This window comes from Giraffa tippelskirchi, chromosome X (assembly GCF_054371585.1).
Source record: "Giraffa tippelskirchi isolate mGirTip1 chromosome X, T2T-mGirTip1v1.2.pri, whole genome shotgun sequence".
Classification (NCBI taxonomy): Eukaryota; Metazoa; Chordata; class Mammalia; order Artiodactyla; family Giraffidae; genus Giraffa; species Giraffa tippelskirchi.
In genome coordinates this window covers 133,634,692-133,659,127 of record NC_137289.1, presented here as the reverse complement: position 1 = coordinate 133,659,127, position 24,436 = coordinate 133,634,692, and the positions used below count along the sequence as shown (strand labels likewise).

Sequence of the window (24,436 nt, the reverse complement as noted above, 5' to 3'; positions counted from 1 at the left end):
GAGGGCCAGGGCAGGATGATATGGGAGAATGGCATTGAAGCATGTAAATTATCATATGTGAAACGAATCGCCAGTCCAGGTTCAATGCATGATACAGGGTGCTCGGGGCTGGTGCACCAGGATGACCCAGAGGGATGGGATGGGGAGGGAGGTGGGAGGGGGGTTCTAGAAGGGGAACACATGTACACCCATGGTGGATTCATGTCAATGTATGAAAAAACCAATACAATATTGTAAAGTAAAAAATAAAATAAAATAAAAATAAAGCGAGGTACTGGCCAGCTTGCTAAATAATGGACTCAAATGGGTTCTGTCACCACTAGCCCACTACCCAACACAGAGATATAAAAGAGTTGAGGTAGAAGAGGGAGAAACGTTACAGAGTTGTCAATAGAGCAAATGTTCATGTCGACACTTTGGTTGTTGTTCAGTCGCTAACCTGTGTCCGACTCTCTGTGACACCAGGACTGCAGCACACTGCCACACTTCTGAGGGGAGGACAAATACTATTCTCCCCTAGCTGCAAACTGGTGACAAAAGCTACATAAAAGCTAACTGATGCCCATGGGGGTTGAGAAACACAGGAACTAGCATCTGGCTCACACAAGTAAAACCAAGTGGGCAGGTCTGGATGTCCTTGGGAGAAAAGACAATAAGCATGCCCCTGGGAGTGAGCAGCATTTCCACCATTTACAGAAGAAAGATCTTTGACTTGCTCTTCTCCCTAAGCTCTTCTCTATCTGGGGACTGCGCTGGTGGTGGCCAGGGATGGTAACAATGAGCAAGTTGGTCAACTGGGTAATAGATGGAAGATAAAAAGGCAGAAGTGATTTCAAAATATGAGAGAAAAAGAGGCCCCCTGAGAAAACCTACTAATGCAAAGTTCAGTTCAGTTCAGTCACTCAATCGTGTCCGACTCTTTGTGACCCCATGAATTGCAGCATGCTAGGCCTCTCTGTCCATCACCAACTCCCAGAGTCTACACAAACCCATGTCCATCGAAGTTGGTGATGCCATCCAGCCATCTCATCCTCTGTCATCCCCTTCTCCTCCCGCCCCCAATCCTACCCAGCATTAGGGTCTTTTCCAATGAGTCAACCCTTCGCATGAGGTGGCCAAAGTATTGGAGTTTCAGCTTCAACATCACTCCTTCCAATGAACACCCAGGATTGATCTCCTTTAGGATGGATTGATTGGATCTCCCTGCAGTCCAAGGGACTCTCAAGAGTCTTCTCCAACACCACAGTTCAAAAGAATCAATTCTTCGGTGCTCAGCCTTCTTCACCGTCCAACTCTCACATCCATACATGACCACTGGAAAAACCATAGCCTTGACTAGACGGACTTTTGTTGGCAAAGTAATGTCTCTGCTTTTAAATATGCTATCTAGGTTCGCCATAACCTTCCTTCCAAGGAGTAAGCGTCTTTTAATTTCATGGCTGCAGTCACCATCAGCAGTGATTCTGGAGCCCAAAAAAATAAAGTCTGACACTGTTTCCACTAATGCAAAGAACCCTGCATAAATGGTGGTAAAGAAATTCACAGAGGAGATGATTCTGCAAGAATAACAAGAAGGTTACTAAAGAAGACAGCTGAAAGCCATCACATCAGTGGCAGGGTCTGTATGCACCCTGACCATTCAGAGAAGGATGAAAGGATACTGGATTACATGCACATTATACCCCATGTTATACTCCTTAATTACTCCCAAGTTATCCCACTTTTCTCACTTTTTTCCCCTTTGTCTGCTTTCTCTACTTCTCCCCAAGTCTCCCATGTCCCCATTCATTATGACAAGTAATAGCTACACAGAATGCAGCAATTCTCTAACTGAAGACAAGCCCTCAATAATTCAAGGAGAACTTCCTAGGGGTAGTTGGGCAAGGAGAATTACAACAGAATCCATTTCCACACGCTTATTCTATATGAATGGTTTTCTAAGTTAGATCTGTCCACCAGTGAACATCAAGTACATCCAGAATTTTCTTCCTCCTCAGAATCATCTTGTCCCACCTTGACCTACAGGATCTCATCTATATTTTCCCGATACAACACTGACATTATCACACTTCAGGAAAGGGAGTCGAAAATTTCAAGAAGTAAAATGTCAAAAGCATCTGGGGTCCTAATCACTTAGTCCACATGAGAGCTCAGGTTAAAATCAACATGGAGACAAGACGCCCTTGGAGGTACTGGCATGCCATGGTTCAGCCACTGTGGAAACACATTCTGACTGGTCCTCAGTCAAACACACAGTTGATAACCAGCAAGTCTAGTACAGGTACATATCCAAGAGAATTGAAAATACATGTTCACACAAAAATTTATCCTCAAATGTTCAAAGCAGCATTATTCATAATAGCCAAAAAGTGGAAATACCCCTAATATGCATCAGCTGATGAATAGATAAACAAAATACAGCATATATTTGCAATGAAATATTATTCACCCATAAAAAAGAGTGAAGGCAGAATACAGAGAATTTTTATAGTAGTAAAAATACTCTGAATGGTATCTTAACAATGAATATATGTCATTATACATTTCTTAAAAGCCATAGAATGTATGACACCAAGAGTGAACCCTAAGATAAATTATGGACCTTGAGAGACTATGATGTGTCAATGTAGGTTCATCTTTGGTAAAAAAAAAAAAAAAAAAAATTAAAAAGGTACCACTCTGGTGAGTGATGTTGATAATCAGTTCAGTTCAGTCGCTCAGTCGTGTCTGACTCTTTGCGACCCCATGAATTGCAGCAAGCCAGGCCTCTCTGTCCATCACCAACTCCCGGAGTCTACCCAAACCCATGTCCATCGAGTCAGTGATGCCATCCAATCATCTCATCCTCTGTCGTCCCCTTCTCCTCCTGCCCCCAATCCTACGCAGCATTAGGGTCTTTTCCAATGAGTCAACTCTTCGCATGAGGTGGCCAAAGTATTGGAGTTTCAGTTACATGGGGGAAAGTACATGGGAAATCTCTGTACTTTACTCCCAATTATTTTGTAAACCTAAATGCTCTAAAAAAATTAAGTTTTTAGAAAATAAGGAATAAATAACTAACTTGTGCCCCATATGGACAAACCTTGAAAACATTATGATACATGAAAGAAGTCATTCACAAAAGACCAAATATCATATGATTCCTTTTACAGCAAATGTCCACAACAAGCAAATCCTTAGAGTCAAACAGTAGATTAGTGGTTGTCAGGTGATGGGGAGCAGGGGGAACAAAGAGTGACTGCCAAGAGGTGTGGGGTATCATTTGGAGGTGATGGAAATATTCTGGAATGAGATAGTGGCAATGGTTGCATAACAATAAATGTACTAAAAACCACTAAACAGTATACTTTAAAATGCTGATGTTTACGTATGTGAATTTTATTTCCAACAAAATCTGCAAAAATAATGATAAAGAAAATTTATCAATGCCATTGTCACTCACTGTTTATGTGGGTCATGAATCCAGGAACTGCTAAGCTAGATTCTTCTAGCCCAGTACATCCCATGAGGCTGCAGCTGAGATGCCACCATAGCTGCAGTCATCAGAAGTGACTGGAGCTGGAAGATCTGCTTCCAAGCTGGTGCTGTCACAGGCTGGCAAGGTGGTGCTGGGAAGTCCTGGGAGGCCTCAGTTTCTTCCCACATGAGCCTCTTCAGAGGTCACTGGAATGTCCTCATGACTGTGAATGACTTTCCTAGAATGAGAGAGGGACAATTTTGCTACCTCAGGCAAATGACAAAAAAGTTGCAAAAAAGTTGTGTCTCCTATAGGCTGAGGATCACAGGAACTAGTGTCTGCCTCACACAAGTAAATTCAAGAGGCTGGAACTAAACTGTCCCTAGCAGAAGAAACAATAAAATGGCAGCCTGAGATGAAACTACACTGCCCACAAATGCAGAGAAATTTGTGTTACCAGGGAACATACGTGGATCCCACAAAAAGACAGCAGCGTGAAACTATCATAAAAGGAAAAGCAGCGGGGGAGGGGGCACCCAGGGGAAAAGAAGGATCCCAACACAGGGGTGGGTCACAAAAGCCAAGGGACTGACCGAGAGTCTAAGTGGCTATTTAGAGGGAAAACACTGGATGTGGCAGAGACTGCATTCTGAGGTCCCTTAAGGAACCTGCCAATGTCCCTGGGACAGTCACACAGGGATTTCCTCCATATCACAGAGCCCCAGGTCAGGCTACAAATTTGTCAACCATGAAAGGGTGCACCCTTCCCCCACAATCCTCACACTAAGCTCCATTATAGATCCAAAAGAGTGTGTGGTCAAATTTACATGTAGACATTTATGTTACCAAGGACTAGTTATCTGAGTGCCCTTGGAATTTCAGCTTGATAATAGCAGGACTTTATTTTCTTGGACTCCAAAATCACTGGAGATGGTGACTGCAGCCATGAAATTAAAAGACGCTTGCTCCTTGGAAGAAAAGCTATGACAAACCTAGATAATATTTTATAAAGCAGAGCCATTACTTTGCCAACAAAGGTCCGTCTAGTCAAAGCTATGGTTTTTCCAGTAGTCATGTATGGATGTGAGAGTTGGACTATAAAGAAAGGTGAGCACCAAAGAATTGATGCTTTTGAACTGTGGTGTTGGAGAAGACTCTTGAGAGTCCCTTGGACAGCAAGGAGATCCAACCAGTCCATCCTAAAAGAGATCAGTCCTGAATATTCATTGGAAGGACTGATGCTGAAGCTGAAACTCCAATACTTTGGCCACCTGATGCGAAGAACTGACTCATTTGAAAAGACCCTGATGCTGGGCAAGATTGAGGGCAGGAGAAGAAGGGGACGACAGAGGATGAGATGGTTGGATAGCATTACCAATTCAATGGACATGAGTTTGAACAAGCTCTGGGAGTTGGTGATGGACAAGGAAGCCTGGCATGCTGCAGTCCATGAGGTCGCAAAGAGTCGGACACGACTGAGCGACTGAACTGAACTGAATAGCAGGACATATCTCCTTTGTTATTGCTTTCTCCTAACTACAGTGTCTGGCACAAAGTGGGAACTTAAAAAGAATTCCTGATCCCTACTTCACACCGTATACAAAAATTAACTCAAAGAGGATCAAATACATAAATGTAAAAGCTGTAACTATAATAAAACAGGAAAAAAAACATGGGTTTATATCTTTATGACCTTGAATTAGGCAACAGCTTCTTAATATGATGCCAAAACAAAAGCAAGGAAAAATTATAAAGTAGATTTCATCAAAATTAAAACCTTTTGCCTCAAAAGACACTATCAAGTAAGTGAGAAGAAAACCCAGAGAATGGGAGAAAATATTTGTAAATCATACATCTGATAAGGGTTCAGTATCCAGGCTATATAAAAATCCTTACAACTCAACAAGAGAAAGAAAATACAACCCAATTATAAAATGAACAAGAGATTTAAATAGACATTTCTCCAAAGGTGATATACATGAAAAGATGTTCAACATCATTAATCAAAAACATGGTACAATACCACTTCACATCCACTAAGATGACTATGACCAAAAAAAGAACCAGTGTTGAAGAAGGTGTGGGGAAACTGAACCCCTCATACACTGCTGGTGTAAATGTAAAATAGAATGGCTGCTGTGGAAAACACTTTGGCAGGTCCTCAAAATGTTAAACATAAAGTTATATAGCCCAGCAACTCCAGTCTTAGATAGATATCCAAGAGAACTGAAAACATAAGTTCACATAAAAACTTGTACATGAATTTCATAGCATCATTATTCATTTTAGTCTAAAAGTATCAACAATCTGAATATCAATTTGTGAGTGGGCAAACAAAATAGATATAACCATACAATGTAATATCATTCAGCCATAAAAAGGAACAGAATATAATACATGCTAAAACATGGATGAACCTTAAAGCTATTAAGCCAAAGTGAAAGAAGCCAGATACAAAAGGACAAATATTGTATCATTACTTATATGAGGTATCCAGAGTAGTCCCATTCAGAGATAGAAAATAGAATGGTGGTTTCCAGGAGCTGAAGGGAGGGTAGAATGAGGAGTTACTGCTTAATGGGTACAGTTTCAGTTCAGGAAGATGAAAAATCCTGGAGAAGATGGTGGTGAGGAGTATACAACAATGTAAATGTACTTAATGTAACTGTGAAGGAGGAAACAGAACAGGCTCTGTCTTGAAAGTAGGACTCCATCTTGGGCCAGACTGTGGACTTTGAGCTGTATGCCCAGTATCTATGGAAACGACAAACCAACTGGAAAACCAGGCCCCCAGAAGGAAGAGCCCCAGGGCTCGCACCTAGACTCTCTGAAGCCTAAAAGAACACCCTAATTATCTGTGTAACCAAATAGAATCATACATTCTATTATGCTTATTGGGGGATGACCACAGGCCTATTGATAATTGTCCACTGTTAACTACCTAGGCTTAAGGCGTATGAATCATGAGTTAACTTTGATTGTATCTTTCTTTTTCCTTTATTCAGACTAGTTTCAGGGAACCTTATACACTTAGGATATATAAGGTTTTCACAAAAACTGGTCGGGGTCCTTGGCTAAGAGGAGACTCTGCCTTGGACTGGCGGGTGTAATAATAAACTGCACTCCACTATCTGCATTGTCCTTCTGAGTGAGTTTGTTTCCCAGAACGTGTGGCTACAACAACTGAACCACATATACATTTAAAAAGGTTAAAACAGTATTATGCTATGTATATTTCATTACAAGAAAAAATGAATGAAGTACCAATAAAGCTACAACAGAGATGAACCCTACAAACATACTTACATGAAAGAAGCCAGACACAAAAGGACACATGCAAGATTCCATTTATATGAAATGTCCAGAATAGGCAAACCTATAGAGAGAGAAAATTAGTCATAACCAGGACCTAGGGGGAAGGGAGAAATTAACTAACAGGAATGAGGCTTCTTTTTTGGGGTGATGGAAATGTTTTCAAATTAGATAGTCATGAGCACAAAGTACAACACTGTGTCAATACTAACAACCACTGAATTTATTATGCATTTTTAAAGGATAAATTATATGTTTAGCGAATTTTATCTCAAAAAAATTTTTGGACAGTAAGTCTTCCCCCAGACTGAGGAATGTAAATCCAAGATAGAAACCATCCTTTTTATGACCTTGACTCAGAAGTCATAAAGCATTCCTCCTGTTGTATGCATTAGAAGTGAGTCCCTAAAAAAAAAGAGTCGCTAAACAAATATCATATAGTAATGCATATATATGGAATCTAGAAAAATGGTACTGATGAATCTATCTGAACCTATCTGCAATGCAGGAATAGACACAGAGAGAATGAACTTGTTGATATAGGCGGGGGGTGGGGAGGGAGGGAGGAGAGGGAGGGATGAATTGAGAGTGTAACATTGACATATATACACTACCATGTGTAAAATAGATAGCCAGATAGCAGGAAGCTGCTGTGTGACATGGGGCACTCAGCTCAGTGCTCTGTGATGACCTAGAAGGGTGGGGTGGGGGGATGGGGTGGGACGCTCAAGAAGGAGGGGACATAGGTATACTCATAGCTGATTCACACTGTTGTACAGCAGAAACCAACAAAACATTGTAAAGCAATTATCCTCCAATTAAAAATAAATAAATGTTTCTGAGACAAAAAAAAGAAAGAAATGAGCCCCTAAGTCTGACTGATGTTCCAAGTCAGGTTTTACACTTATATCATGAAACTCCTATCATTTCAGTTTCAAAACATGGGGAAGGTATTAACAACTCCCATCTACAGATGAAACTTAGGCTCCCCAAGGTTAAGTTCATTTCCCCAGGCCACAAGGCCAATAGGTGGCAAAGCTCAGATTGGAACCTAAATACAGCTAAGTCCACTACTTGTGCTCTTAACCTCCATTACTGGTGGTTCTTAACCAGACACATCATTTGTGAAACCATACATGGTTGAGAACCAGCCCCCTCAACATCACTTAAAGCAGCAGTCCCCAACCTTTTTGGCACCAGGGACCAGTTTTGTGGAAGATAATTTTTCCATAGACCAGGTGTTGGGGATGGTTTCAAAATGATTCAAGCACATTACATTTATTGTTCACTTTATTTCTATTACTATTACATCAGCTCCACCTCAGATTATCAGGCATTAGATTCCCAAGGTTGGGGACCCCTGATTTAAATCATTATTTCTGGGGCTTGGTTGTACATTCAAATGTCTTTAATCTCCCCAGGTGTTTCTCTATACACAGAACCACCTCACTGTCTGATGGTTTTGTATTATTAACACGGGCAGCTGATGCCAGCTGGATGGTGAGCGCCTTGGGGCGGGGCCAAGGCCCCACCCCCCACCCCAAGCCTCCTTGTGACTGCCACTGTGACAGCACAATGTCTGCCTACAGGTGGCAGGTCATCATTGGACAGGATTCAGAGCAACTGCCACCCAGAATGTTAGCTACCAGGGGATTCCAGTGAGTGGAGCACAGTTTGTGGCTGGGAGCTGGCCTACCTGGCCACTCTCACCAGTGGGCAGGAGGTTCACTGGGGCCCCCTTTGGTGGGCAGCCCTTGTTGCCAACTTGGGCACCTCAGCTCAGGCCATAACAGAGGTGTCAGGGAATAACTATCCCCAAGCTTTCTCTCCCAGTTCCTAAATTAAGAGAGCCAGCTCAAGGCCTAGAATTCACTAAGGCTTTGTGGCTGTTTGTCCAACGATCAGCATGGAACACCGAAGCCGACCTCGGGGCGCTGGTCTGAACAGAGTCCCTGGAACTCAGCCCCGAATTCCCCGGGCCCCAGTCCCCTTCCATGTGGAACAGGAGGCCAGAGGAGAAGATGAATGGGAGGTTCGAGAGCTACCTCGTCCAAGAACGCCTACTCCTATCGACAGGCCACTACAAAGTGAAGAAATGACAGACAACGTTATGGGTAAGGACATGCTCCCCCCTAACCCCCTCTACCACCCTCAGGAAAAGAGAGGTTACTTTCTCCTTTGCCCACAGGAAACAGGTCAGGAAACAAAAAGCAGAGCATAAAATGGGTGGGACTGGGGAGAGGGATGAGTTTGTTTCCTATTTGCCTCAAAGGGTTGTCTGGAGGAGTAAGAATACAACATGTGAAAGCAACCTTAAACTATGACAGGCTATCAGGAACAGTAGATGCTATTTACAAAATCGAGTGTATACAATAGCAAATGCTCAGCTGCTCCAGGTGCCTTGGGAATCCAGGTAGATTTTGACCCCAGGGAGCTGACAGTCTGAAGAAACAGAAACTGCTGGAAGGCTTTTGTGGGAATCAGGAAGATGACAAGAGCTCACAGGAAAATAGAATGAGGACATAAAAGCTACTGATGGCTTACCTCTTTCTGGTGTGCGCATTGTGGGTCTCCCCTCAGTTCTCATCTGCCATCTTAGCTAATAGGTGAGTGATGGGGTTACTTGTCAGAAGATGGAACAATACCATGCCTGGGAGAAAGGGTTTTGTGGGAACTTAGCAAGTCTTGATTTTAAAAGAGTAATACACACCTTGAGACAGTCTCAAATCACCAAACTGTGACTTTTTCTGCTTGAGCTTCTTCTTTCCCACTGAAAGATGATAATTGATCTCAAGATACTGCTTTTCAGGTTAGACCTTTCTTCTCCAAACTCTCCCAGGACTTAAGAGGGCTTACAACTGGAGTCATGGTGCTGGTTCACCCAGCTCACTGCAGGAAAAGGAGAATAAGTATCTGTTGTGAAGTGAAAGTTGCTCAGTAGTGTCTGACTCTTTGCGACCCCGTGGACTATACAGTCCATGGAATTCTCCAGGCCAGAATACTGGAGTGGGTAGCCTTTCCCTTCTCCAGGGGATCTTCCCAACCCAGGGATCGAACCCAGGTCTGCCACATTGCAGGCGGATTCTATACCAGCTGAGCCACCAGGGAAGCCCTAAGTATCTGTTAGAGGTATAAAATCAGCTTCCCAGTTGGCTCAGTGATAAAGAATCTGCCTGGCAATGCAGGAGACATGGGTCCTATCCCTAGGTCGGGAATATTCCCTAGAGGAGGAAATGGCAGCCCATTCCAATATTCTTGCCTGGGACAAGAATTCTGTCCATGGACAGAGGAGCCTAGCAGGCAACAGTCCATAGGGTCACAAAGAGTCTGACACGACTGTGCAACTGAGCGCATGCGAGCACGCACACACACACACACCAAGGCATAAAATTTCAGAGGCAGAAAGGTTACTTTGGGGAGGGGGTGACGGATGGTAGTGAGGCTCCCGTAGGAGAGATGTGCGCAGAAGAATAAGAGGGTCTAAAACAGTGCTGACCAGTCACCTGCTATGTCGGGAGCGCAGTCTCCCTCAAAGCTTTGTGGAAGAGATGGGCCTGGAAAGATGAGGAGCACCTAAAACACTGCTGAGGGTGAACAGGAATGGCTGGGAGAGGGGAGGGTGGTCTAGGAGGGCAGGAGACCCGCCACACAAAATCACAAACTCACAAAATCACAAACTAAGTTGGGCTTCGCTGTGCGGCTTCGCTGAGCACCCTGGGCTTGCCCCCCAGGGCGCAGGCGCAAATGCTTTCAGGTGAGAGTGGAGAGTGGCGAGGAGGGGCTGACAGACTGTAGGGGCCAAGGGCCTTTAGCACCTAGCCCGTTGTTCTTTCTGGGTCCTATAATAGGCAGAACTAGTTTGGAAAGGGTTGTCACAGGGAATAAGGATATAACATGTGAAAGCAACTTAAAACTGACTGGCAGCTGGGAACATTAGGTGTTATTCACAAAATCAAAAGCTTACAATGGCAAATGCTCACCTTGTGCCAGGTGCCTTGGGAAACAAAGCTGAATTCCACATCGATTTTGATCCCAGGGAGCTGACAGTCTAACAGAGGAAAAGAGAAACTGTCGGATGGCTTCTGTGGGATTCAGAAAGATGACAAGAGCTCGCAGGAGGCTAGAAGGCACGCCGAGGGGCGGGGTGGGGGTGGGGGGCATAAAGAGTGCGGAAGACTCCTGTAAAATGATGGGGTAATTGTCAGACGATGGAACTATACTGCGCTGGAAGAAAGTTTGGTTTTCTGGGAACTTTTCAAGTTAAAAAATAAGACACTTTTGAGGCAGGCTTAAGTCACCAACTGCCTGTTTGCCTTGCCTGCTGGAGAAGAGTAAATGGTTAGGCCTTTCTTCTCCAAGTTTTCCCAGGATTTACAAACTTACAAGGGCTTCAACTAGGGGCGGAGGTGGGGGGAGTCGTGGTGTTGTTGGCAGACCACTTTAAGGAAAAAACGGTACCTGTTAGAAGTATAAAGTGCATGCCGTTCAGAGATAAGTTAGTTTCACTTTTTTTGGGGGGGAATGGCGTGCAGTGGTGAGGCTTTGTGGAAGAGACGAGCTTAAAAGGCCGTCTAAAGACGTGTGAGGGCGGGAGCGCACGAGACCAGTCGCGGCCGCTGTCGCTTCTCAGAGTTAGGCAAAGCGCCCTGCCTGGGCCCGCCCCAGGGCGCATGCGCAAACGCCCGCAGAAGGATGAGTGGGCGGGGCTGGCGACCACGTGGCTGGGCCGGCTCCCGGAGAGCCCGGGAAGCGGGCGGCTGGGGGAGCGGAGGGGCGGGGGAGTGAGGAGGTGGGGCTGGTCTCGCGAGGCCGCTCTTGGGCTCGAACGGGCGTTGAGCGCGCGGTTGTAGCTGCCTGTCGGCGGGAGAAGTAGCGTTCGAGCCAAGGGACGTGCGACTACGCTCGCGTGGTCATGGAGGCGCCGCCGCCGCCACCGCCGCCGTTGCCGCTACCCGCAACGACTCTGGCCCCTGGCCGGAGCCGAAAGCTCCTGCTGCTGCCTCTGCTGCTGTTCTTGCTGCGGGCCGAAGCTGTGCGGGGCTTGGAGGCGGAGGAGAGGCCCCGAACCCGCGAAGAGGAGTGCCACTTCTACGCGGGTGGCCAAGTGTACCCGGGAGAGGTGTCCCGGGTTTCGGTCGCCGACCACTCCCTGCACCTCAGCAAAGCCAAAAGTAGGTGGTGCCCCGCCACGGCGGGGTGACCGGTGGCACTCAGAGGTGGGGAGGGCCAGGGGACACATGTATCCTGGTTACAGTGGCTACCCGGGGGCCTGGCTTGGGCGGCATCTCCTGGGCTACCTGCGGTCCCGAAGGGGGAGCTTGGTTCTCCTGGCGGGGGGGATGGATGGGGTTCCAGAGGTGTGAAGAAAGGGATGGGTTCCACTGATCAGATTTTGGAGGAACTAGTGGTTACCCCAAAAGCCGCAGATGAGGGAGAGGGTGGCCCTGGTCCTGGGCTTGCAGGCAACAAGGATGTTGTGCAAACTAGAACACTTCCTCAAACATCGCGAAGTGCCTGCAGCGCATCGCGTCTGTTTTCAAGTGCGATTTCGGAGAATAAAGCGCTGATAAGTTGAATAACGACTCACAGAAAGTTTGGATCAACAGAAAAGTAGCTAAAGAAAATGCTCAGGAGAGCAAACGTTTCATTTTGTTGTTGTTGCATCTTACAAAGAAAACTATTAAAAGCCACCTTCCCAGAGACCTATAGAGTTAATGGGCATCCTTTGTGTTTCTCAGAAATGAAGAGCTTGTTACAGGATGTATTTTGGAGGCTCTTTGTAGGGAAATGTGGAAACGGAGGTTAGAAGTAATGCATTTGGGTTGATGATAAACCTCGTGGCAAATTTGTGTCATGCCAGTTTGGCTTTTGATTATTTGCATTTCTGTGCAGTGTACACAACTAATGGCCACTTTCAGAAAAGACACGTCAGACTAAGTGGATACTGAGAAAATTGTGGCCTGCTGCATCTGGATGTTAAGATTAGCCAAAAAGAAGTGGGTAGGGGCTAAAGGATAAAGAGTGTCCCTTGCTTGCTTTTAAATAACCTGCTTTTCCTACTGACCATCTGGCATTCTGAAGATGTGTATTTGGCTTTTGTGGTCCAGTTACAGCATGTTCCTTGCCCATGCTCAGTGAAAAAAAAGCAATGCTTCACAGTTATGAATCCCCAGTGTTAAATGGAATGTTGATATGCCTTAGGATGGAGTGGGAGTGATAAATGAGAAAAACTGTTTTGCCTCCTTAAACATCTGCAGTTCTTTCCTACTGCAAGTTATCTTTAGGTTTTTGTTTTTTAAAAAGCTAGTGTTGCACTTTCAAAATCATATTTCCACGTCTCATTGCTTTTACTTGCCTCGGAAGATATTTTGAAATATGTTGAGTGTTTCCTGGTATTACATATATTTCCCATAACATGCCATCCAAGTCTGCTCATGGAAGTAATAAGATTTCCCTCTACCAGCAGACCTTTTCAAATTTTAGGTATTTGCTACATTTCATCTAGAATTACAGGTACCTTCACTCAAAACAGAATATTATGGAGCTATTAAGTTCATACTTTCAGATAATTTTTAGTAACATGAAAAATTATTCATGATCTAATGCTTCCTTTTTTCACAAGTGGGATGCAACAAGATCCAAATTTGTGTTTAAAAAGACTAGGAGGAAGGACATCAAAATGTTAACAGTAGTTAAACAGATGGGTTATGGAGAAAGGGAATTTAAATATACTTTATACTGCTCTCCTTTTGTTAATTATTATGATTTGTATTTGGGACAATTTTTGGTTGTTTTTTTGTAAGAACATTATTTTTTTTTCTTTTTATTTTAATTGGAGGCTAATTACAATATTGTGGTGGTTTTGCCATACATTCACATGAATCAGCCATGGGTGTACATGTGTTCCCCATCCTGACATGCGAGTGGTTGCTTTGGGAATTCCATTTATAGATCTTAGCAAACTGCATTCTCTTTGCTCTATAAACTGATGACAGTTTTTTTATCACTTCAGTTTGTAAATCAAGAACCCAAAATTTCCCTCCCAAAAAAAAGAAAAAGAAAGGCCTATCTAGGTACAGTCAAGGATATGAAGGCATGCCTTTCCACCACCTTGCCAACATTGTTACCATTTAACAAACCTTTACCAATTTGTTAAGCCTAATAATGATAATAAAGCATTCCATCAGTGTCTATAAAAAAGAACCCAAAGATCAAGATTTTCAGAGCAAAACTTTTCAGTTTTATTGGTTTTCCCAATATGCTAAAATCACCATGGACTATCATTGTAACACATTATTACAACTATAACCTCACACTTGAGTAGTATTTTTAAGTAATATATATAAAGCATATATAGTTCCATATCCTTCTGCTACCTAATTCTCCCTCCTGGCCTTTACCTAATCAGATCAGGATGTTTTTGTGAGATAGGCTGCTGGCTCAAGATAAGTAATCACCTGTTATGCATTAACTCCACAGAGAAATTAATCTTAAGTGTGTCTCTGTTTTCAGAGTTATCTATAATGCTACTATGCAAAATATAATAAATGCTATTATAAGCCTTACTTTCTAGAAACCTTAGTCAAACTTGGAAGCAAGTGTTGCTGTTAATGTATGTAATGGTTCTGAAAGTTTAAGTGCTAACTAAATGTGTTAACAGAATATCAAGGTACATTATTATCAGAACATGTTGGCTAGAACATGTTGACTTCCAAGCATACCCTAACAAGAGAGCAGCATGAACTACTCAATTTCCATTAGGTCACTTGTTCAAGAGGGTCTCCTCTTTCAAAGCCTGGAAAATAATCCTATGGTCTAGGATTTTATACTTCTGACCTGACATATTTGCAGATTTCCTCTTCCTTGAATGTAGCAGCAGGTCCTCCGTGTATATTCAAGAAACCGGACAAACACTTAAATTAATACATCTGGAAGACTGCCATTAGGGAACGGAAAATCTAATTATTTGAAATGTGGGAAGCTGATTAACTTGGAGGAACTATAGTGAAGTATCCTGTAGGGTTTAGTGCAGGGATAGAATGTAGGGGGTCTGTGAGCATGAATAGGAAAAAGAATCTTTATTTTCACTAATCTCCAGCTGAAATACAGCAGTTCTTTCCATTATGAACATCAGCAACAAACCACCTTAGCCTCAGCAGTACTCATTTGTAGTTGTTGCCAAGTAGAATCACATATATTTCATACCATTATTATGGATGCTGCAGGTATCCTGAAACATCATTTACACTCATCACAATCTTGAGTAGTTACTAGATCACTGCCAGGTCTTGCAGTTTTAAAGTGTTAAGAAAAAGGACACAAATATTAATATATCACCAGTTTTTCTTTATAGTTTTGATGATTGCATTTCAATGTAATTTATTTCCTTTGAAATTCTAAATATTCTAAATATTTTACACATTCAATAACACTGCAGAAGTCCATCTGCATCACCAGACTGCTAAAAGAGGTCCAAAGATTTCCTCCGAAGCCTTGGTTTTTAGTGATGTCCTAAAGATGTCCTTCTGTCATCCCACCAACCTTCTCATTGTTTAAGAACATCATATATTTTTCTTTCTTAGTTTCCAAGCCAGCACCTTATTGGGAAGGAACAGCTGTGATAAATGGAGAATTTAAGGAGCTCAAGTTAACTGATTATCGTGGGAAGTACCTGGTTTTTTTCTTCTACCCACTTGATTTGTAAGTAATCTATATCATAGCAGCTAGTAATACCTCAGTCATTATTAATCTTTGCTCAGGAACATCATATAGTTAGAAATTTCTTAGCACTTGTTCCTAAAGGGCAACCTGAGATGAGTTTTTCTCAAGAAGGTAACATCTTGAATATATTTCAGAATCATAACCCATTGACCCCAATGTTGTATACTTATATATGTGTGATTGTGTTAATGTAATGTAATCATTAGACAAAAGCCACAGTTATATTCATTAAACTCTATTTACTAAGGCAAGAAAATGAACTGAGAATATTTTAGAAAGCATTTAAATAGCAAGACTTAGGCCACAAGTCTGTTTCTCTGTTAATGTGAATATTTATAAGGCTTTTTCTCTGGTGATACCATTTAACTTTGGTTTTATTATTTTTGTTCTTTGCTGCATGTTACTTTCCTGTGATTTGAATATTTTCCTGAAAATACTGGATATGTTTAAGGAATAACACCTATTAACATTAAGTATGATTATGGAGGGGGTTCTCTTTAACTCTGACAGCACTTTTATAGGTAGAAAGTTGACTCAAAGTAAAGATTCTTGGAGTTTTAGTCACACTGAGGATTTAATTTTGAATTTTTCAAATTCCATGAAAATGAAAAGATACCAAAGAGAGTTAGCCCAACTTTGATCTTTTCTGTTTGAATATGTTTTTGGGTTACAAAAAGTAAAGAGATTATTCTGTCTGTGCCACTGTATACTAAGTTCCTTTCTCCATTAGGAGTAATCTAGAACTATGTAAATATATTTTAAATTTGTAGGAGGATATACTTGCTCATACCTTTACGTCTATAGACCGGGGGCAGCAAATTACTGTACAGGGCCAGATAGTAAAAATTTTGGTCTTGAAGTGATCTTCATTGCAACTACTCAACTCTGCCATTATAGCACAAAATAGCCACAGACTATAATAAAGGGGTCTTGTACTCCATTGAAAGTTTATTTACAAAAAACAAGATACGCTAGATTTTGGCCTGTGAGCTAAAGTTTGCTGACTCCTACTCTAATCCAAATGGAATTCTCATAAAAATGTGTACATTGAGACTGAAACAAACCATGAATCTGCATAATATGTAATCTTTTAAATTAGTAAGAACTTCCTTCTTTCTAATCAATTTGTACTATGGCTTGACTAACTAAAATGTGTACTATAACTTAACTTCTAATAGAAACCCGAAGTAGACATTTTAATGTATATAAAATGATAGGCCTTCTAAATTCATGTTGCTGTAAAACCAAAAAGCAGCACACATATTAAATATATATGATGCTAAACCTGAATTTTGAAATTAGCCTAACATAGCAGACAAATAAGCTATTTCTCCAGTATTATTTAAAACTCCCTAATGAATAAGACATATCTAATTAGAGCATGATGTTAGCAGTGGTCTTCTGGAGCAAGTAGCTAAGAGAGCTTCTGCTGTTTGCGTGTAATGCCAGCCAAACTGGACCTGGTTAGAGAAAGAAGAATCCTGGGACATTTGCCACAGTCTGCAAGGAAGAAAATCAGAATTGTAACACTTCGGGTTTCTGCCAAAACTTTTATGCTGGGCCAGTAAGAGAAGGAAATGGCAACCCACTCCAGTATTCTTGCTTAGAGAATCCCACACACAGAAGAGCCTGGTGGGCTACAATATGGGGTCGCAAAGAGTCGGACATGACTGAGCAACTAACACACACACAGTATATCTCTAGGTAACATTTCTTGGGATAACAGAAAGGAGGACAAGGGCCAATCATTCTTAGCTTTTGGAAGATATTAAAAATTCATTTTATAGGCCACATTTCCAAGGACATAATCTGGATTAGAACTGTCTTCTTGCATATGGCAGTCCTCCACTCGAACAACTGAAACATTTGAAAAGCTTATATTGGACTGTGGTAGGAACCTGTCCCCTAAGTCTATGTTTTTTGAACTTTCTTGACCATGACACACAGCAGGAAGTCCATTTTTCATTGCTGCCCTATACACTTACACGTGCATACAAGGTAACATTCAGTCTGTATGCACCAATATAAAGTTTATCAAGACATAATTGAGAACTCTATATTTTTAAATTCAATGATATTTGATCCAATGGCCATTTTTTAGACTACTCCATCTTGAGTAGGTTCATATATAAAATTGTTCTTAATGTGCATTTTTATATACTAAAGTGTTTATAAAAACAAAATCATTTGAAACTAAGTATATGTGTATTTTGAGAATAATGATTTTTTTTTTTTATTTCAGCACTTTCGTGTGTCCAACTGAAATCATCGCCTTTGGTGATAGAATTGACGAATTCAGATCAATCAACACTGAAGTGGTAGCATGCTCTGTTGATTCACAGTTCACCCATTTGGCCTGGTCAGTATCTTAAACTTAATATTTATAGGGAAAGAATAGACATACTCTTAAATTATGGGCAGACAACTCTTAACATGACAGGAATATAGTTATTTTAAGACAGTTCAGGAATAAATTTATCTGAGAGCTGCTAGTTCAATGAAAGTACAGTAAAAATGTTTAAAGATTTTATAGAACATTTCTAATTTTGGAAAAAGTTAAATTCAAAAGATACAGGGACTTCCCTGGCAGTCCAGTGGTGAAGAATTCACCTTCCAGTGCAGAGGGTGCCGGTTCATCCGCTGGTCAAGGAGCTAAGACTCCACATGCCTCACAGCCAAAAACCCAAAACATAAACAACAGAAACAATATTGTAACAAATTCAATAAAGATTTTTAAAATGGTCTGTACCAAATAATTATTTTTTTAAAGATGTAATATCCACAGCAAAAACCACTGAATTCTATGATTATGATGATAAATTAAATAACCTTAACCTGGAGAAATAAAATTTTTTTATATTTACTTTCTAAGAAGCAATGATTAAATATTTTAATTTATTAAACATGAAAAGATGTTCCACCTAATTGAAAAAAATTTTCAAGTAAAATGACAAGAGATGCCATGCACATGTTTGTGTGCATATGCAAGGAGTGTGGACTATTTTAATATATGCTGTTAACTTAACCCTCAAAGGTACATTTTCTGTTAACAGGATTAATACTCCTCGAAGACAAGGGGGACTTGGGTCAATAAGGATTCCACTTCTTTCGGATTTGAACCATCAGATCTCAAAGGACTATGGCGTATATCTGGAAGACTCAGGCCACACTCTTAGGTAACTTTGAGTGGTTGTACATGATGACAAATATAAATATATTTGTAATCCTACTTGAAATGGAGTTAGAAGATACAAGGTTTGATCAAGAAATATTTGTTCTACTTTCAAAAATGTTGTAGATACCATTAAAAATAATTGGTGAGTGCCTGACTTAAACTATGTGAGTGTCAAAGACTGTTAGAACTGGAAAATTCTAGAGGTCTTCAACCCTGTCATTTTACATAAAAACAGATGCAGCATTCCAAGAACTTAGCCAAAGTGACTTTAGTTAATTGCAGAACCCAGACATGAACCCAGGTCCCCAAACTTTCTGTCCATTTCTATCTCTTTTCCAAACTGGCTCGAGTAATAATTTTTCTAAATACAAGTATCATAGTATTTAGCAAACCTGTGCCTCTGGAGTAGGAAAAATTAAGGATATATTTTACTTAACAGCTCTCATTGAGTTACCTGAGCTAATAACTGCTGATAGAATTCTTAGAAAAAAGGGCAGCTTCAGCTTGAAATACTTGTAATTTTCTTATAATCATATTGATTTGCTTTACAGTGCTAATAGTTCTTTTAATGTTTTATGTAAAGGTATCAGTATTTTATAATCTTGCATTTTTTTAGAACAGCTTTATTGAGATATAATTCACATACCATACAACTCACCCATTTAAAGCATATAATTTAGTAATTTTTAGTATTTCACAGTTGTACAACCATCACCACAATCAATGTTAGAACATTTTCATTGCTCCAAAAAGAAATCCCATACCCATTAGCAGTTACTCCCCATTTCACCCAGTCCCCCTCCCCAGCCCTACACAACCACTAATCTACTTTATGTCTTAATAGTTGCCTATTCTGGACATTTCATATAGATGGAACCCTACAATATCTGCTCTTTTATGACTAGCCTCTTTCACTTACTGTAATATTTTCAAGGTTCATCCATATTGAATCAGTGTATCCCTGCCAAGTTTCTTTTTGTTTTGTACTTGTCAAGTCTATAATGGTTTCTGCCTAGCGATTATTACTAACTCCCAAAGAATAAATATGCCACTAAAGACTGAGGCACTTTTCAAATTGAGAATTATTTGAACATTAACCAAGTAAATTATCTAATATTAGCAAGCACAGCAAATGTCTTAGTCTCATAGTCTACCAAAGAAGCAGTTCACACAATCAAAAGAGAAAACAGAAGCTACAATTTGCTACCAAAGAACAAGCAGAGTTTGTTTTTATGTGGAGTGTGTGGCTATGATGAGTGTTATGGAGGCAAGGTCAAAATTTCCAATCAGGTTCACTTACTTCAAAACAGACTTGATCACCTTTTATGAGAATTTTCAATTGTGAAAGTAGTATGTGAAAGAACACAAATATGAATAGTAATTAACAATTTTACCTAAGTTTGACCAAGTTGATCTGGTCTAAGGAGACTGAGCCCTAGTAGGTTCAGAAGTTGAGTTACTCATTCAAAACAAAATTTTAAAGTATTGTAGAATAAGGCTTTGCTATGCAGTTTCATCATTTGCAGTACAGTCCCAAATCTAGTACATGTGAAGATTCAGCTGGTAATACTACAGTACATTTCAAAGACAAAAACAAAATTTTAATGCTACCGTTTAACAGCTATAATCCCAAAATACACAGTAGATAGGTGTGGGTATAGAGGTGTGTGCATGTACATACCAGTCAAGTAGGTAGGTAGTATGTTTTTGGTTCTGTATAACATCCTTCTGTTTGAGCGGTACATGGATTCACAGTAACTAATATTTGTCTTAACTGAGAACAAATGTCCTCAGCTTCCCCATTCTTCTGTTTTACAGAGGTCTCTTCATTATTGATGACAAGGGAATCCTAAGACAGATTACTCTGAATGACCTTCCCGTGGGTAGATCCGTGGATGAGACACTACGTTTGGTTCAGGCATTCCAGTACACTGACAAACACGGAGAAGGTGCCCTTTCCTTCTGTCATAGCCTTTGGATTTTTTAGTTTGAGAGATAGTAGCATAATATGGTTTCTTACCTTAAAAAAGTAATTTTGATGGTTCCAGAGTCTTCCAACTGTTCTCAAATTATTAGATCTTTTAAGCAAATCAAATTTTAATTATTAATATGAAAGTGCTTTAAACAAAATATCACTAATATATTCTACCTACTGAATAGGATAGAAAAAATATTATTTTCATAGTCCTTTTGGATAATCTCAAAGAAAAGTTTCTGCTACTGTAATTTTTCCTATTATGTTTCTATTAACTTAAAATGTGCCAGCCAATCTGGCCATATCTAGTAATGTAGGTTTTATTTATGTTTTACATTATTTAATTTAGCTTTTTTCTTCAAGGTAATTCAGAAATCTTTGAGGTTATTCAGTAACACACTAGTAATCTATTAGTTCACCATTTCACTCCAAGTTTTTGCAGTAGCCAAATGGTAAACATCAGATTCTTCTTAAAATAGAACGTATGTTATATATTCCTTTCAAAATATAACTCAGTGCCTGGGTCAGGGTGCTAAAACAAACAGTGAACCATGGCATCATGACCAAATACTGCAGGGCACAGAAGGTAAGCTTAAGGGAATGTACATTTGAGGAATTTTGCTTTACCCAGATCTTTCAATTCGCCAGATTCCCAAACTTTCCAACTTTACTAGAGGAACACTCAATTTGATTTCTTCTGTTATAAATGTAACTAAACATGACTGAGAAAACTGAAAAGTAGCTGTCTGCTGATAAGCTCCAGGACTAAAATTTCTTGTTTCAAGCCAGTAAGCTAAGTCAAGTGTTCGGTGGCCTAGAAATGTTCTCATTAATATAGGTTCTATTTTCAGTATCATTTGGAAAAAGAAAAGCTGAGAGTTGCTAGAGAGAATTGAACAGTTTTTAAACTGTCTTTTGCCAATTTTTGTTCCTTTCAGTCTGCCCTGCTGGTTGGAAACCTGGTAGTGAAACGGTAAGTCAAGTTCATTTTTCTGTTAAGGGGATGGCTGGGGCCAAAAAGAAGCAGCCAACCCTACGATAATCGCTGTAACACACTTGCCTTGATTTTGTAAGTGAAGTCAACATTGCTAGGCAGAACTCGTAAAAGAAGTACAGGCATTCTTTGGACTGTAGGGAGAGTAGCTGAAACTGGGAAAGCAGAATATGGGACTTGATGCTCTGGATTTTAAAGCCAAATATTCAGAGAATTATATCATTTAAAAAGCAGAAGGAGGGAAGCGGTAGAGACTTCTTAAAATAAATTCAGGGCAAAGAGAACAGTCACAAGAAAAATTTTTCAGTGTATATATTAAAAGCTTTAGAGAAAATCTGGCTTAACTGACTGAAGCTAATGATTCTCTCCTTGTCATATGAAGGAAGATGAGACTGAAATTTCAACATTCTTTCATTTAGTGAGGCTATATAGAGTGTTTCTTTTACTTTGCAGTTTGAGATTAAAAGGTTACACCCTAGACTGCCAAAAAATCCATTTGAGCTCTTTGCCCCCTTTTCAGGTTGTAGCATACCATCACTTCATCAGCAGATTATTTTACAAATGCATTAACAGCTGTAGCCTTGCTCCCTTAATGTGTTTAATTAGATCAAACCTGAAGATGCCATGAAAGCCTGGTGGCCAAGAGAAGAGTTATAAGTAAGTTTGGGAGTGCTTGAGTACAGATGTTAATTCACTAGCAGATCACCTGCCTTCTAAAATAGCTGAGATTAAAATTAGCAGGTAGGACAAATCCAGTTTTTCCTAAATATATATAATTTGGTATAGGAAAATAATATTTACCTTCTTTAGTCAAGAAACGGGCAACTATTATCAGACTACTGATGATGTACGTTGTCTTCTTTTCTTCAACAGATAATCCCAGATCCAGCCGGAAAACTGAAGTATTTCGATAAACTGAACTGAAAATACTTCAGGTCACGATGCTTGAAGCTTCTCAATAAAGCTCACTGTGTATTACCACATTGTGTTACAGTAGTAGTTTCTCGAATATTACAAAAATCCATGTCAGGAGCCAAAGATACTTAGTGTCATTAGACACTGATGCCAAAAGATAGGCAATTCTCTATCTTTCCAAAACATGAAATGTCAGATTGACTCAACTAGTAACAAGAGTACTATCTGACATTTATGGAGTACATGCCATGTGCCAGGCATTGTTAGGAGTTTAGGTGCATTTTTTTCGCTTAACTCTCACAGCAACTCTTTGAGTTCTTATTTCACAGATGAGGAAGCAGCTAGCTTACAAAGGTAGAATCAGTCTTTGAACCCAGATAGGCTAATTCTAGTTTGGGGGCTCTTTACATTACTCTGTGGCTCACCTCTGAGGGCAGTAGGAAAGAATAGGTTGTGAGCACAGTCACCTTCCACTGTGTCTGGTAGAGACGGTGGACCCCAGACTCTGCTCTGTACCCAGCATAAAGCCCTTTGGGTTCTCTCTTTTATCTAAGTTTACATTTTCAGCTTGTACCAAAATTATAAGTAAGAAATATTTGTGTTTAGTTTACAATGGGAGTTCCCTGGGGGCCTGGTGGGTAGAATTCCAGCCTTTCCCTGCCATGGCCCGAGTTCTATCCCTGGTTGGGAAACTGACATCCTGCAAGCTGCACAGCATGGCCAAAAACAAAAAAAGGCATATAGTTTAACAAAAGTTGAATCTCTAAACATAATGTAACCAGCTATTCACAAATGACCACATATAAAGCTGAACTCCAGTGCTACTTCATCACCTGAATATGGCAATGGCTTTTTTTGTAGCTTTTTTTTTTTTTTGGTTCCTCCAAGCTCTCAAGCAAGGGGCAGAGTTTAAAATTATATTTCTTCACTTGTTTACTTTTTTATAGTTAAGTAAGTTTTAGGGGCCATTGTCATTTCAAGAATACTGTATCTGGGTCTTCAAATTAAAATTATACATGAATGAAACTGTTTCTATACCTAAAGGATATATAAAGGATATATGTGTACACTGACTCTGCTTGTGTTTTTTTTTTAATAGAAACTGGAAATTATTTTCTATATTTAGCCTATCATACGGAATTGATCTATATGTATGTGATTTGAACTATGGTTGATTTACAAGTGTCACAACTTTAAAAACATAACCCCTAATACATGTTAAACACCATTCACAAAGCCCAGATGTGTCAGTGGGCCTGTGGTTTGTGTAGAGATGGAAACGGCAGGGCAATCCATCATTTCTCTTGGGTGGACAATTTACTATTATAATAAGGGAAGCACAGGAGACCTATTCCCAAACATGCAACTTCATAATCTACAGTCAGTGGTTCTCAACTGGGCACAATCTTCCCAGAGCACAGATTGATGTCTGAAGATGTTTTTGGTTCTCAACTATGGGAGTGCTACTGGCATCTAGTGGGTAGGTTCAAGGATGCTGCTACACATCCTACAATGCACAGGACATTATCTGGTCCAAGATGTCAATAGTAGCAAGGTTGGGAAACCATTCTCTAGGGACAGTTGCCAACAGATTAAGGAAAGGAGACCAGTAATAGTTTAACTACCTATGAAGCAGGAGGACAGACCATGCCACGACAGTAGAAGATTATCCAAAATACTAGGTCAAGAGGTAGCCCAAAGTTTCTATAAAACACTAGGCAAAGTCTTTTCTGTGTATGTATGTGTATACACACACACACACACACATACATACATACACCATATGGGCTTCCCAGGTTGCACTAGCAGTAAAGAACCCACCTGTCAATGCAGGAGATGCAGGTTCAATCCCTGGGTCAGAAAGATCCCCTGGAAGAGGGCATGGCA

General features: G+C 40.5%; 1 protein-coding gene and 1 long non-coding RNA gene across 5 annotated transcripts; one reads left to right on the top strand and one right to left on the bottom strand.

Annotated features, from left to right (window-relative positions):
- Positions 1 to 1,746: 1,746 nt before the first annotated feature.
- Positions 1,747 to 11,453, bottom strand: LOC145537168 (uncharacterized). Its single transcript, XR_014076246.1, has 5 exons — positions 11,228 to 11,453; positions 10,750 to 10,817; positions 9,480 to 9,658; positions 6,764 to 6,833; positions 1,747 to 3,695 (listed from the first exon to the last, which is right to left on the bottom strand). It is a non-coding gene; the product is annotated as an uncharacterized LOC145537168 (long non-coding RNA).
- Positions 8,439 to 22,615, top strand: PRDX4 (peroxiredoxin 4). Of its 4 annotated transcripts, none has more exons than XM_081567964.1 (8): positions 8,439 to 8,883; positions 15,352 to 15,469; positions 17,733 to 17,849; positions 18,544 to 18,666; positions 20,484 to 20,614; positions 21,579 to 21,613; positions 22,241 to 22,291; positions 22,508 to 22,615. In XM_081567964.1, the coding sequence occupies exons 1-7, from the start codon at positions 8,676 to 8,678 to the stop codon at positions 22,289 to 22,291; spliced, it is 783 nt and encodes a 260-aa protein (XP_081424090.1). In that variant the 5' UTR covers positions 8,439 to 8,675; the 3' UTR covers positions 22,508 to 22,615. The 4 variants fall into 4 exon arrangements, with proteins under 4 accessions (XP_081424090.1, XP_081424089.1, XP_081424088.1 ...); XM_081567962.1 differs by lacking the exon at positions 8,439 to 8,883 and adding an exon at positions 11,587 to 11,940; XM_081567963.1 differs by lacking the exon at positions 22,241 to 22,291.
- Positions 22,616 to 24,436: the final 1,821 nt, after the last annotated feature.

Bases quoted from the DNA above. Each gene is read 5' to 3' on its own strand.
- PRDX4 (XM_081567961.1), top strand. From the start codon at position 11,682: ATGGAGGCGCCGCCGCCGCCACCGCCGCCGTTGCCGCTACCCGCAACG. The intron at 11,941-15,351 runs GTAGGTGGTGCC...TTTCTTTCTTAG, and splicing joins GCACCTCAGCAAAGCCAAAA to TTTCCAAGCCAGCACCTTAT. The intron at 15,470-17,732 runs GTAAGTAATCTA...TTTTTATTTCAG, and splicing joins TTCTTCTACCCACTTGATTT to CACTTTCGTGTGTCCAACTG.